The following is a 12425-nucleotide window of genomic DNA, read 5'->3' on the forward strand; positions in this document are numbered from 1 at the left end:
AGTTCAGGGTGTCCCCTGCCCACTTCCCGAAGATAACTGGGATGGGCTCCACCACCCCAGCGACCCTACTAAGAGTAAGCGTTGCAGACAATGGATGGATGACACTAAGGTGAGGTCGTGGCTTGTAGTGCTACTTTTAAGCATTGCAACATTACCGCAGGGATCTTGCTAAAAGATACCATTAAACCAAAAAAGACTAAGACTTTAACATCTTTATTGCATTGTAGGTAAAAGATGAGATGAATTTGCAGATATTAAGAGGTCAAGAGAGCTAACGGGGTCGTATCAGTGTTCCTGAAAAGGAACCGGCTAAACCCCCTCCAACAGGACAAGGAGTTCTAAAGGAACCTTCCGAGGGATTAACAGGAGCGTTTTCGGGGTTAGAATAGAATTGTAGCGATCAGTTGCTGCAGGAATCTTCAGGTAGCAGAATCGAGCAAACGCTATTTTGCAACACTGGAAGAGAAAAACGTGTCGCTTAGAGATGTTTCTCTGGCGTTGGCTCGGCGGATTTTGTCGCGAAATCGGGTAACTCACACAGTGATATCCTTGTAGCGGTCCAACGCTTCTTGGGCCACCACTTCAGGAAACTTGGGGTCATTCCAGGGGATGTCCCCTGGTACGGTCAGGTCCATGGTTGGAGATTTGAACAGTTTTACCGACACTTTTGTGTCTGGCTGTTGGGACACCTGATCGCCCCTTTCCACCGGGCCCCCAGGGACCACCTAAAATGAAACAAGCAATGGATAACAGGATTGAGGGAAGCGGGGGGGACTGTATTCGTACCGTTTCGACTTTGAAGAACTCATCGTTGGCGTTTGTGTTGTTGGAGAGAGAAGACACCCATCCATATTGCCTGTTGAACAACTCCATGACAGCAGAGGTGTTAAACATTTGCTCCTCGAGACGCTTCAGGAGAGCGTTGTAGTGCTGGGTAAAGCGCTCTGCTATGGCAAGAGCCCGTTCCAGTTCCTCCTTAAGGGGACCTTCAAGAGGTTTCTTCCCGGAACAATCTGGGAAGAAAAATGGCGGAACTCTAAGGCTAGGTTTAATTTGGATTTTTAGGTGAAATCTCACAATTGGTGAGATCTTTCACATTTCCAACTAAACGCACCTTGGATGGGGAGTTCTCCTGTGTGAACACCATCACTGGTCCACAAGGCGCAATCCGCCCATGTTTGTGGACGTAGTCATGGATGTTAACAGCGGAGCTATGTCTTTCCAGATATTAATTCGATCCAAACCTCGCTTCCCCCTAATTGAATCCGCTCTGTGTGGTGTGATTTTAATGTAAGTACTGTTAACTACCACTAGAGGATACTACCGCTTTATCAACAAGCACCATCATTATCAGCCCAAGAACTGGAACTTATTTAAAATAATCCGTCATGTTACGAACCATTGCATTATTATTCCAAAATATTGTTTTTAAGGTACTTGCAGGGTTGGATAGGGTTACTTTAACTGGATTACTTTCAATTACTCCAATCCCAAATATGCTAATAAAAGACAAAATAAACTAAATATGAATACAATTATGACTCACAACACGTGGTAAGGTTTCTCTCCTGGCTTTGATCTCCGGCAAAACTAACATAAAATGTGACAGAAACAAAATGAAAATAAATCCAAACAGCTTGCCAACATCATTTTTGCCGTTCCATGTATTCCGTTACTCCCCAAGCCTGCACAAAATTGTATTCATTTTATTCGTATTTAGTTTCTTTTGTCTTTTATTAGCATATTTGGTATTGGAATAATCCAAAAGTAATCAAGTTAAAGTAACCCTACCCAACCCTGGGTACTTGCAACCTAATTCGACAGACTTTAACATTGTTTTTATTGCATTGCAGGTAAAAGATGAGTTAAATTTGCAGATAAGTCAAGAGAGCCAACGGGGTAGGATCAGTAACAGTAGTGATGTCGAGTTGTATGCGATTGGTTGTTGGCCGTTTCGTAAGTTACGAAAAAAAACATTTTTATCCTCCACGAATGTGTGAATTTATGACAGTGTTTTTGTCCGCCGTGGTTCATTTTTCAGCTTCCTCTTGCCTATTGGATGGCAGCATAGCGATTCTTACTGCTTGTCGATAGAGTGCAGGGGGGCATGAATGCGTCTCGACCTTTCACACAGCAGTTGCGTTCAAAGGATTCAAATATTACCGTGGCCTGGGTCTGGTGTGAAGAAAAGCGGATATGTGCTGTTCAGACGGACTTTATAATTGCAACTCTAAGGCAAGGTTCACACCGCAGAGCTTATTGCTCAATTCAAATCTTTAGGTGAAATCATGTTGACAGAAGTACTCATGGATGTTGACAGCCGAGCTTTGTCCTCCCGCATTAATCAAATCCAAACCTTGCTTTTCTCCCATTGAATGCCCCATGTGGTCTGATTTTGAATGTAAATATTATTAACTACTGCCAGACGATACTGTCGCTATAAGAAAAAAAACTCTAGCGTCATGTTGTGAATCGAGGTGTATGCGATGGTAGCTGTTCCGTCAATTTCGGGGGGAAAAAACCTGTGTTCATCTTACAAAAATGTGTGAATTCATGACACTTTGTTTTCGTCCGCCGTGGTTGTTGATTTTTACACTTCTCCCCAGTTGCTATAAACGATAATTATGATAATCCGCAATATTTTTTGCATTTTAAAGTCTAACTTCTTATTAAAAGTTGACAAAACCAGAGGCTGCTTTTCCCAATCTTTCATGTCACAAAGCAAAGTGACAAAGTACCGTATTTTCCGCACTATACGGCGCACCGGGTTATAGGGCGCACCCCGAAAAAAATCGTTTTTGGTCCTATTTTTGACATACATAAGACGCACCGGATTATAAGGCGCTACAATGGGAACGTCGACAAAACAGTCAGATAGTTCAGTCCAACTTATTACCCCCTTAACATTCCCAAAGCTTGCAAAGACGCAGATACGTGTCGAGAACACGTGCGGATGCGGTGTCCGTACGATGTCACTCAAATGCATCGTTCAATCATTCGGAAGGTTAAAGTCTTGGGATTCAAGAAATGCCAACCATTCCTTAGTTACTATTTTCTTTTTTGCTCACAAATTTATTGTGCATATGACAATAAACACTTGGAATTGAGTTTAATTTAAAAATAGACACTCCATTCCATCCATTATCTGCACCGCTTATCACAGAAACATCGAGTTCAGTCTGAAACAAGATACAGGGACAATATAAAACCCGGAGTAGCTCACCGAAGTCGTTGTGTTCATAATAATGTGCAGCCAATATCCTCTTATATCCGTGAGGGTAGTAAATCCAGGAGAATAAAATATTTACAAATACAGAATAGAAAAAAATGTTTTCTGTATGCCGTCAGCCATGTGCTATACACATTCATCTTTTTCGGCCAATTGCAGCCTTTGTTTTGCCGTTCAAGCCAATGCCAGCCTGTAAATGATAAAAAGGATCCGCCCCTTGACCTCCGAATAACTTTAGCCAATAGTGATCCATTCAAATGATGATTGACACATTGGTTAGCCAATGAAACGCCGGTAAATAAATCCCAGCATACACCGCGTACTACTTGGCGTTCGGGGCAAAATCTAGTCGGCGGCTGCAAGTTAGTTGCAAGACTTTGCGAATTAATTTTGTTCCATAAATAAGGCGCACTGTATTATAAGGCGCATGGTCAGCTTTTGAAAAAAATAAAGGCTTTTAGGTGCGCCTTATAGTGCGGAAAATACGGTACTACCTAGCAACATTAATCAAGCTAAAAGTTAAATGAGCTAACCAAAAATTGATCCCAGGACGATAGTATCGATCCGATACTAGTCTGGCTCAATCTTGATAATATTCATAGTAGTATCAGTCCGCCCAACCTCACATACCACAACTCACCGACGTGTTCAATCTCTTTGCACTTCTGACACTCGTCTCGGAATTTGAGGCAGCCGGCTGAGTTGCGGCGAATCTCTCTGCAGGTCATGCTGCCATCTCCATGAGGTTTGGTAATGACCACGTCTTCGTTCACGCTGCCGTCTGAGAGGTGAAAAAAAGGAGAACATTTAAAAAATACCCAGTAGGGACACTGTGTTAATAAAGGCAGTCTCTGTAGCTGGTTCTATTTTTTTTATATTTAACACTACACAGGGGGCGCCACACTATAGGATGCGGGTTTGTCAACGTGGCCACACTGTTCAATTCGCTAGCCCTTTTGAAATTTCTATGCACTTTTTGTATTAAGTTTAAGTCACGTTGGATGTAGTGACATTTTTATTAATCGTAAAAAATGCGGAAACTATTACGTTTTTATGTATTTTTTATACAAGTTGCTGCTAAGCCTAATTTGATTTCCTGCACCCAGCTCCAGATATCAGTATCCGCATCGATCCTCAGTAAAGCTGTTTGGGAGCATACCCTCATTTGCGGGAGCATCTGTGTCAAAGTCCATCATGGAACCGAAGGAGCCGAATGGGTTCCTGTCACCGAAGCCCATCATGTTGGAGAACAAACCCTGGAAGCTGGGGAAAGGCTCGTGGAAGAGCGAGTGAATGCTCCGACGCCACCGAGATGGGAAGAAATTGGGAATGCTGAACACTGAGGGCTGGTAATGCATGTGGTCAGCCACCTGAAAGAAGGCCCGACCGAGTTAGTAGCTTACTCAAGTTAAAGTAACTAGTGACTAGGGGCATTAGAGGTAACTAATAGTTTGGTAAGCAATCAGAAATCCAAAGAAATTTTCCTCCTCTGTGTTAAGGTAAAAGATGCGCGGCTTCCTCCTTCCACCTCCCTTACGTCAGATGTCATTTCCACTTCTTGCCAATAGCTTACAAGTTTTACAAACTTACTTCCTGCTTTCGGCTAAATATTTCATTGTTTGCAGACATATGTTGGCGTGGGGAGGGATGGGCACCAACAGGCTGTATTAGCCTAAGGCACACCACAGAAAGTCGGGATGGGTCGCTCAAATCAAGCCGGGTTTGGGCTTTTATGTCCTCTGGCCAGTTCTTACCTCTAGTAAGATGTTTACAGTCCTCTGCTGTGAATGACTTCAGCATGTCTGCAGCCACAGGATAGCACAAGTTTCTCACACTGCTCTGGTGTGATTTTGGTCCATTCTTCCTCCAGCCTCCTCCACAGTTTCTTTACTATAACTTTGTCACCGTGGTTTTTTCAGACAGTCTCCATTGAGGTGAGATTAGGACTCTGGCAGGCCATGCCATTAATTCAGTGTTTTCACCTTCAAGGAAATTTTGACCCAGTTCGCTGTGTTTCATGGTGCATTGTCCTGCATGAAGACTGCAGGCTGAAGCATGTGCTGTTGAAGAAGGTTCTGCTACACATTTGCATTCACTCACGTAGCTCTACAAGAGGCCCCAAACCATGACACTTCCTCCTCCGCCTCTCACTGACTTAACATACCGCTTCTCATTGGATTCAAATCAATTAAATTTGCTTTCATCACTGAAGTGAACTCTGGAACAGTTCTCCTTTGTCCGCACAACATGCTCCTAAGCAAAAGTCACTTTAGCTTTTTGAGTTTTTTGCTAATGAGAGGTTTGGTCACTGCAGTGTGGACCTTCAGTCCAAATGCTCTTTACCATGTCCAGCACTGAACTGGTGAGCCATTCTAGTTGCAGTGGGGAATGGATTAGCCATTGACATCTGCTGTGACCTGTCGTCTCTTGCATATGTCTTCCGTCGACGACCAGCTTTCTTGGGCGACTTGAAGGAGTTTGTAGTTTTTGATTCTATCTTCTTGAAATCACAGATTTGGAACCATCAACTTGTCTACGGCTGATAAGGTCATCCATTTCATTTTGATCTGGAAAACCTGCTCCAAGAACCTTTCAATCACTTTAGAATGAGACAGTGAAACTGGCAGTTAGAATGCCAGTCAAATAGGGGTTACAAATAAAGAAATTAGCACCTTGTGCTAGATTAGCAACTTCAAGTGGAAGCCAAATCCTGGTTTTCTGTTGAAATACCTTAGCCATTTTGTAGAAGTGGCATAGTAAAGACACAACACAATGTCCTTGAACTGCTGAGCAGTGAAGATGGCAATGATTGAATGAATGAATGAAAACTTGATTCGAACATAAAAATAAAAACGGAACAAAAACAATAACTCAACAACAAAATAATGTTACATAATATGTTCGAAAAGGGGTAGTAAGAAGCAAATGCTTATATTCCCTACCCTTTCATCTTCCCCACTATATACACCAATGATATTAATAATAGCAATTATGATATAAGAATGGCAACAATAACACAAAGTTAACTAGACGCACTATTCCCAATCTCCCGCACCACTCATACCCCACCCTCCTTATCTCTGTATTCCGCCAGGAATGTTCCTTTGTATCTAAACCTGAACAAGTGAATAGTTGGAGATTGTTTGATCTCGTCTTGCAAAGCGTTCCAAAGCTTGACTCCACACACAGACACACACATACTTTTCCTGGTGGTTCTCACCTTTAATCAATTGTTCTCTAATTTTGATCTCCAGTGTCTGTTTTTAGGTTGGATTTTACCAAATACATTCACTCCCAAACTGCGACTTATACTCCAGTGCAATTCACATTGGTTTCTTCCTTCTTAATAATGCATTTTTTGGGGGCTGATGCGGTCTATAGTCCGAAAGACACCGTCTACACAAAGGCTCCCCTTACCTTCATGCTGTCTGAAAAAATGCCGTCCACCCCGTCGGCCATCTCTGAATATTTGTCCTCCAGCTCTCTCAGCTCCTTGTCCTGCCGATGTTCTTCCTTCTCCAGGGTGTCTATCCGCTCCCCGTTGATCCAAATGGCGAAAGGAGATGTTCGATTCAGCAGGTCCTCCAACTGCACATAGAAATCCACTGTAATGTATCCAAATCCTCTTGGGGGGGCGTGGGGTCGGCTGGATGTGTCTTAGGGAACCTCACCTTGACTTTGATATAATAAATGTGCTTTAAACAAATACTAAAGCAGGGGTCTTAAACTTAATTGACTTGGGGTCTGCAGGAACTAGCCATTCACACACACACTCACAAACCGATAGTTAGTGGTTCAGTGTCTTGCCCAAGGACACTTAGACTTTTGACTCTTAGGAGCCAGGAATCGAACCTGCGACCTCTTGGTCCCAAGATGAAAGCTCTACAATACACTTCACACTCACCTCATTCACACACACACACACACACACACTGATAGTGGGGGCGTATTACGAACAATACTGGTTCAGTGTCTTGCCCAAGGACACTTCGACATTTACCTCGGAGGAGCCGGGAATCGAAACTGCGACCTCTTTGGTCCTAGGACGACCGCCTTACCTCCCAAACTTTATTGTTTGAAAAATGATTTAGGTTTTACCTGGCGGCCCACCATGCCGGAGCCACTGCTGCATGTGCGCGAGTAATACTTGACACAGGTTTTCTTCAAACAGGGTTTGCATTCCTCCCACAGGGCCTTCATGGTCTGGTTGCAGACCTCCTCTTGCTCCTGGAGCTTGCTCTCCATCTCCTGGGCGGCCAACATGGCCTCCTGCGACAAAACTTCATTTGAGCTCTGGGACCACATGGTCGAAAAAAAATCGATTTCGAGTGGCAAATAATCAGAATAGCCAGAATAAGAGAATGTTCATGTGAACTTGACAGCATAGTCTAAAAAATATTCAATGCAACAAGAAACTGAAGATCTCCTACAATGGAGAGTACTACTCCCTTCAGAGAAAAGCACACACGGGCTCTAACCAGTGCACAAAGGGAAATGTGAGGCCCATCCAAGCCATAGAACAAGTACATGAGAGTCTCTAGTTTGAGTAAAACACTTTACAGGTCCTAAACTTGTAGCTGGGGAAAATAATACGCGCAAAACATGAGTTTCATAATCCACAGTGAAGAGACGACTTCAAAATGCTGGTTTACAAGAAAGCGGTAAAGATAAGAATAAGAATGGCTAGAAAAAGAGAATTTTCATGTGAACTCGGCAGCCAGTTGTTGTTCTAGGAAATAAAGGTTATTTCATGTGAGAAAATTGCCAACTGAAGATCTCCTACAATGGTGGGTACTACTCCCTCCAGAGAAAAGCACACAAAGTATAAAGAGAAATGACAAGATGACAAGTACATTCAGAGCCTTACAGCTCCTCAACAAGCACCTATGGTAAATAGGACCCAAAAGTGTAAACATCAGCAGGGAAGAGGAGACTCAAATACCCTGGCTTCGAGATTCACGGCAAAGTGGCAAAGGAAAAAGCCATAGAACCTTTGAACAGTCGTGAAATACATTCGATTTTAGGCCCTGGAATTTTCTCACTGTACCGCTTTCCTCTGTTTAGTTTGCTCCATTTCATCCAAAACCTTCTTGTGGTTGCCCGAGGACTTCTCCATCATGTTCTTCATCTCCTTCACTCCATTGATGGCTTTCTCAATGTGGACATTCAGGTACTTCTCTCCCTCCTGTGAGATCCCTGCACAAAGGAAATGAAAACAAGAAAAAATTTGCACCAGTGAGTAGTGCCTTATGCGGGTAAGTTCGATAATTGTCCAAAACAGCTTACGTTTGAGGTTTTCGCTTTTGGGAGGGAGCAGGCAGTGAGCAGAAGTTAGAAAAAGAGCAAGAATGGCCAGGAACCTGGAGCCCTTCATCATCGAGGACATCCTCTACCGCTCTTAAAGGGACAGCGGGTGTTGATGAGAGATACCTGTGTCGGTAAAACAGAACATTCAGGTGTGTCCCCCTTGATATACGAGGTTTGGTTTTTTTCTGCGTGTAAAATTATTATTTGGAGTCACGGGCCGCATTGTCGCCCAAAAGACACCACAGGAGATCGTGCCCCTACTACCTGGTCCAACCAACCAATATTATTGTAGTATTTCTGCAGTTGGATTTTGATTGAAAATCTGTAATATTAGTGTAGTTTTATTTGCAGTATTTTCGTTATATTTCTGTAGTATTTTTCAGTACTTCTACTATAGAAGATTTGTTTGTATATCTTTGGTATTATTGTGTTTTTTTTTGTAGTATTTCCATAGTATATTTGTAGAATGTATAGTTTTTCTTGTATATTTATAGTATTGTTGTATTTTTTTGTAGTACTACCGTACCAGTAGTTTTATTTTTGAAGTAATTTTGTAGTATTTCGATAGAAGTATATTTGTAGTATTTTTGTAGAATTTATAGTTTTTTTCTTGCATAGCTATAGTAAAGTTGTGGTATTTTTTGTAGTACTACTGTCCCAGTAGTTTTATTTTTGTAGTATTTTGATAGAAGTATATTTGTAGTATTTTTGTAGAATATATAGTTTTTCTTGCATATCTATAGTATTTTTGTGGTATTTTTTTGTAGTATTACTGCCCGATGATTGCTGGGTTTGGCTCCAGCACCCCCGCGACCCTACTGACGATAAGCGGTGCAGCTAATGAGATGAGATTTCTGTACCAGTAGTTTTATTTTTGTAGTATTTCCATATTTTGTGGTATTCCTGGAGTACTTTTCAAGTATTTCCATAGTAGATTTTTGTTGTATAACTAGTATTTTGTAGTACTGTATTACTGGAATTTTATTTTTGTAGTGATTAAATGGCAACTTTTAACCCTAACCCTAGTATTAGTGTAGTTATATTTTTGTTGTATTTCTTTTATACTTCTGTAGTAGTATTACTGTAATATTTTTGTAGTAATATTTCTTCAGTTGTGTATATGTATTGTAGTATTAACAGATGGGTATTTTGTAGTATTTCATTTGTAGATTTTTGTTGTTGTATAACTGTCTTATTTTGTAGAATTATTGAGGTTAGATTTTTGCAGTATTTCTGTCAACAGGTTTAATGTAACCTAATACAGTTTTTTTCTTCGCAGATATACTCAAGTAAAAAGTATAGTGATTTTAAAATACTAGAACAAGTAGAAAATGCAAGGGAGTGAATGTAACTCGTTACCGCCAACTGCTGTATTTAAGTAACTGGTTCAATGTAGCCTAATGTTGTGGAGTAAGAGTACAGTTTCTTCTTCACAAATCTACTCAAGTACCATAAATTCCGGACTATAAGCCGCTACTTTTTTCCCAACTGTTCAGACCTGCGGCTTATTCAGTGAAGCAGCCAATTTATGAAATGTTTCTCACGGCCACCGGCGGCACTCGAGTACGAAAGGTAAGATTTTGACCGGCGGAAAAGTGCGCTAAGGTAGCTTGCATCCTTCTAGTTTACGTTCGATTTGTACGTATGACAAAGGTCCTTTCCTAAAATGAGGAAGACAACCTTGATGGCGACAGTTATAAGGAGAAATATGAGGACGGTTTACCGTGAATTTCGCAATTGCGGCATGGCTTCATGCGCAGCGAGTGTGTTTGGAGTAGCGTGTTGGTACCTTTCACAGGCACGGTTTGGGATGAAAGTTAAATTATTATTATTAAAACTCTCTCGGTGTACCGTCTTTCTTTGTACATATGTGTAACCATGTATAATATGTATTTGCAACTGTATATTTTTGTAATGTTATTTTAGAGATTTATTCTGTTATGTGTTCTACGAGCGAATCAAAAAGAAGGGGCGGAGCAAACGCGGGCTGATGGGAAGTGAAGTACAGCTGAGTTACCGGTAGATCTGTCGGTCTGCAGATAATTTCATTTCAACAAAAGAGAAGAGAGTATAGGAGATATATAGACAAGAGAAAAAAACTAGAGAGAACAACAAAGACGGAAAAAGACAATGATATATAGAAAGAGAAAAAAAGCGGATAGAGGATGAAAGATAGAGGGAAGATGAGAACGAGAGAGAGAAAGAGATATAAAGTATATAGAAAGAGAGATAAAGAGAGTGTTAAAAAGAGAAGCGAAAAGAAAGACATACAGGAAGCAAGAGAGAAAGAAGGAAGAGAGAGAGAAGCGAAAAGAAAAATAGACATAAAGGAAGCAAAAGAAAGAGAAAGGAGGAGAGTAAGAGAGAGAAGCGAAAAGGAAAATAGACATACAGGAAGCAAAAGAGAAAGAAAGAAGAGAGAGAGGAGGTGAAAAGAAAAATAGACATAAAGGAAGCAAAAGAATGAGAAAGGAGGAGAGTAAGAGAGTGAAGCGAAAAGAAAAAGACATAAAAGAACCAAAAGAAAGAGAGAGTGAGAGAGGGGGTGAAAAGAAAAATAGACATAAAGGAAGCAAAAAGATAAAAGACGATAGAGAGAAGCAAAAGGAAAAATAGACATAGAAGAAGCAAAAGCAAAAAGAATAGAGAGAGTGGGAGAAAGAGAAAAGCAAAAAGAAAAATCAACATAAAGAAAGAAAAGATAGAAGAAAAAGAGAGAGAGGGAGAAGCAAAAAGAAAAATAGACTAAAAGGAAGAGAAAGAACAATAGTAAAAGAGAACGAGAAAGAGAGAGGGAGAAGAAAAGAAAAAATAGACATAAAGAAAGCAAAAGAAAGAGTGAGAGAGACAGAAAGAGAAGAAGTGAAAAAGAAAACGAAAAAGGGAAAAAGAAAAATAAGAAGTAAAGAAAGGAAGGAAAGAACGTGAGCAAAATAATTAAGGAAGAGAGACACTAAGCAAACATCATACTAATATTTCATCAGAATTTAAAAATCAAAATTGGCTTATTTTGAAAAAACATTTCGGTCACTCTACTTTTTAGTTAATTGAGCATGCACAGTGGAGCCAACGTGCGCCTTTTCAACCGACAATTCGATGACACCAGCTCGGAACTGCGGACCTATTAGCCGCAAACAAACTGTGTTATATTGAACGCAGGGGACATTCGCGTCAATAGAAAAGCGTCTACTCACCGGTGTGGAAAACTCAGCGTCGAAAAAACACCCAAACTGCGTCTTTTTATTTCTACGGCTTTTTATTAGACCGCTAACTGGGCCGTCCAGGCACGTGACCCGTTGAGCTGTTGTTAATGGTTTAAACCGGAAGAGGGAGTTTCCGGTGATGGCTTTCAAATTAAAAGAATGGCCTTGCTGGGCTGTTGCTATCGTTATCCATAACGCCTTGAAATGGTTCAGTCCATTTGATTGCTAGCATCACTCTTCAACCAGACATACAGACACTCTTAACCTAAAATAGGCCCCGGTTTATGTATTTTGCCGCATATTCAAATCAATGTTGTTGTTGTGACACCATGCCTGTGATTTCAATTTATAAACGAGTTTTATTTTGAAAATAATGAATCCGATTTTCGACTGTTGATTCGGGCAATTGACGTCTAAAGCGGATGAGGACTTTTCCAGAAATGTCGTCGTTTACTGGCACTCGAAACTCGAACTGCACAAACGTTGGAGTCATGTTCATGACTCAAGGTGAAATCATGTCCGAAAAATGCTCACGTTTTTCTAAAATGCGAGGGAAAAACAACAACCATTTTGAAGACGACCTCCATGAAAAATAGAAAAACCTTCACAATAATGGTAACAAAACGTGCTTTTTTTCAAACAAAAATAAAAATATAGGATTTAAACAAACTACTAAAGGATTACAC

The 12425-nt window shown here is 40.9% G+C and overlaps 1 protein-coding gene across 2 annotated transcripts; it reads right to left on the reverse strand.

Moving 5' to 3' along the window:
• Nucleotides 1-197: 197 nt before the first annotated feature.
• clu (clusterin) lies at nucleotides 198-11849 on the reverse strand. 2 transcript variants are annotated; one of them, XM_088325525.1, is made up of 10 exons: nucleotides 11731-11849; nucleotides 8516-8659; nucleotides 8277-8425; nucleotides 7328-7498; nucleotides 6647-6817; nucleotides 4389-4599; nucleotides 3870-4010; nucleotides 787-1013; nucleotides 538-725; nucleotides 198-456 (listed from the first exon to the last, which is right to left on the reverse strand). In XM_088325525.1, exons 2-10 carry the CDS (start codon nucleotides 8613-8615, stop codon nucleotides 444-446), a joined length of 1371 nt encoding a protein of 456 aa, XP_088181651.1. In that variant the 5' UTR covers nucleotides 8616-8659; nucleotides 11731-11849; the 3' UTR covers nucleotides 198-443. The 2 variants fall into 2 exon arrangements, with proteins under 2 accessions (XP_088181651.1, XP_088181652.1); XM_088325526.1 differs by lacking the exon at nucleotides 198-456 and having other exon boundaries at nucleotides 534-725.
• Between the last annotated feature and the right edge of the window lie 576 nt (nucleotides 11850-12425).

This window comes from Urocampus carinirostris, chromosome 20 (assembly GCF_059441175.1).
Source record: "Urocampus carinirostris isolate Australia breed hairy pipefish chromosome 20, RoL_Ucar_1.0, whole genome shotgun sequence".
NCBI classification, from domain to species: domain Eukaryota; kingdom Metazoa; phylum Chordata; class Actinopteri; order Syngnathiformes; family Syngnathidae; genus Urocampus; species Urocampus carinirostris.

Excerpts from the sequence above, each read along its gene's own strand:
- clu (XM_088325525.1), bottom strand. The coding sequence starts at position 8,615 with ATGTCCTCGATGATGAAGGGCTCCAGGTTCCTGGCCATTCTTGCTCTT. Across the intron at positions 6,818-7,327 it reads CCGGCATGGTGGGCCGCCAG|TTGGAGGACCTGCTGAATCG; the intron begins GTAAAACCTAAA and ends TTCTATGTGCAG. Across the intron at positions 4,600-6,646 it reads TTTTTTCAGACAGCATGAAG|GTGGCTGACCACATGCATTA; the intron begins GTAAGGGGAGCC and ends GCCTTCTTTCAG.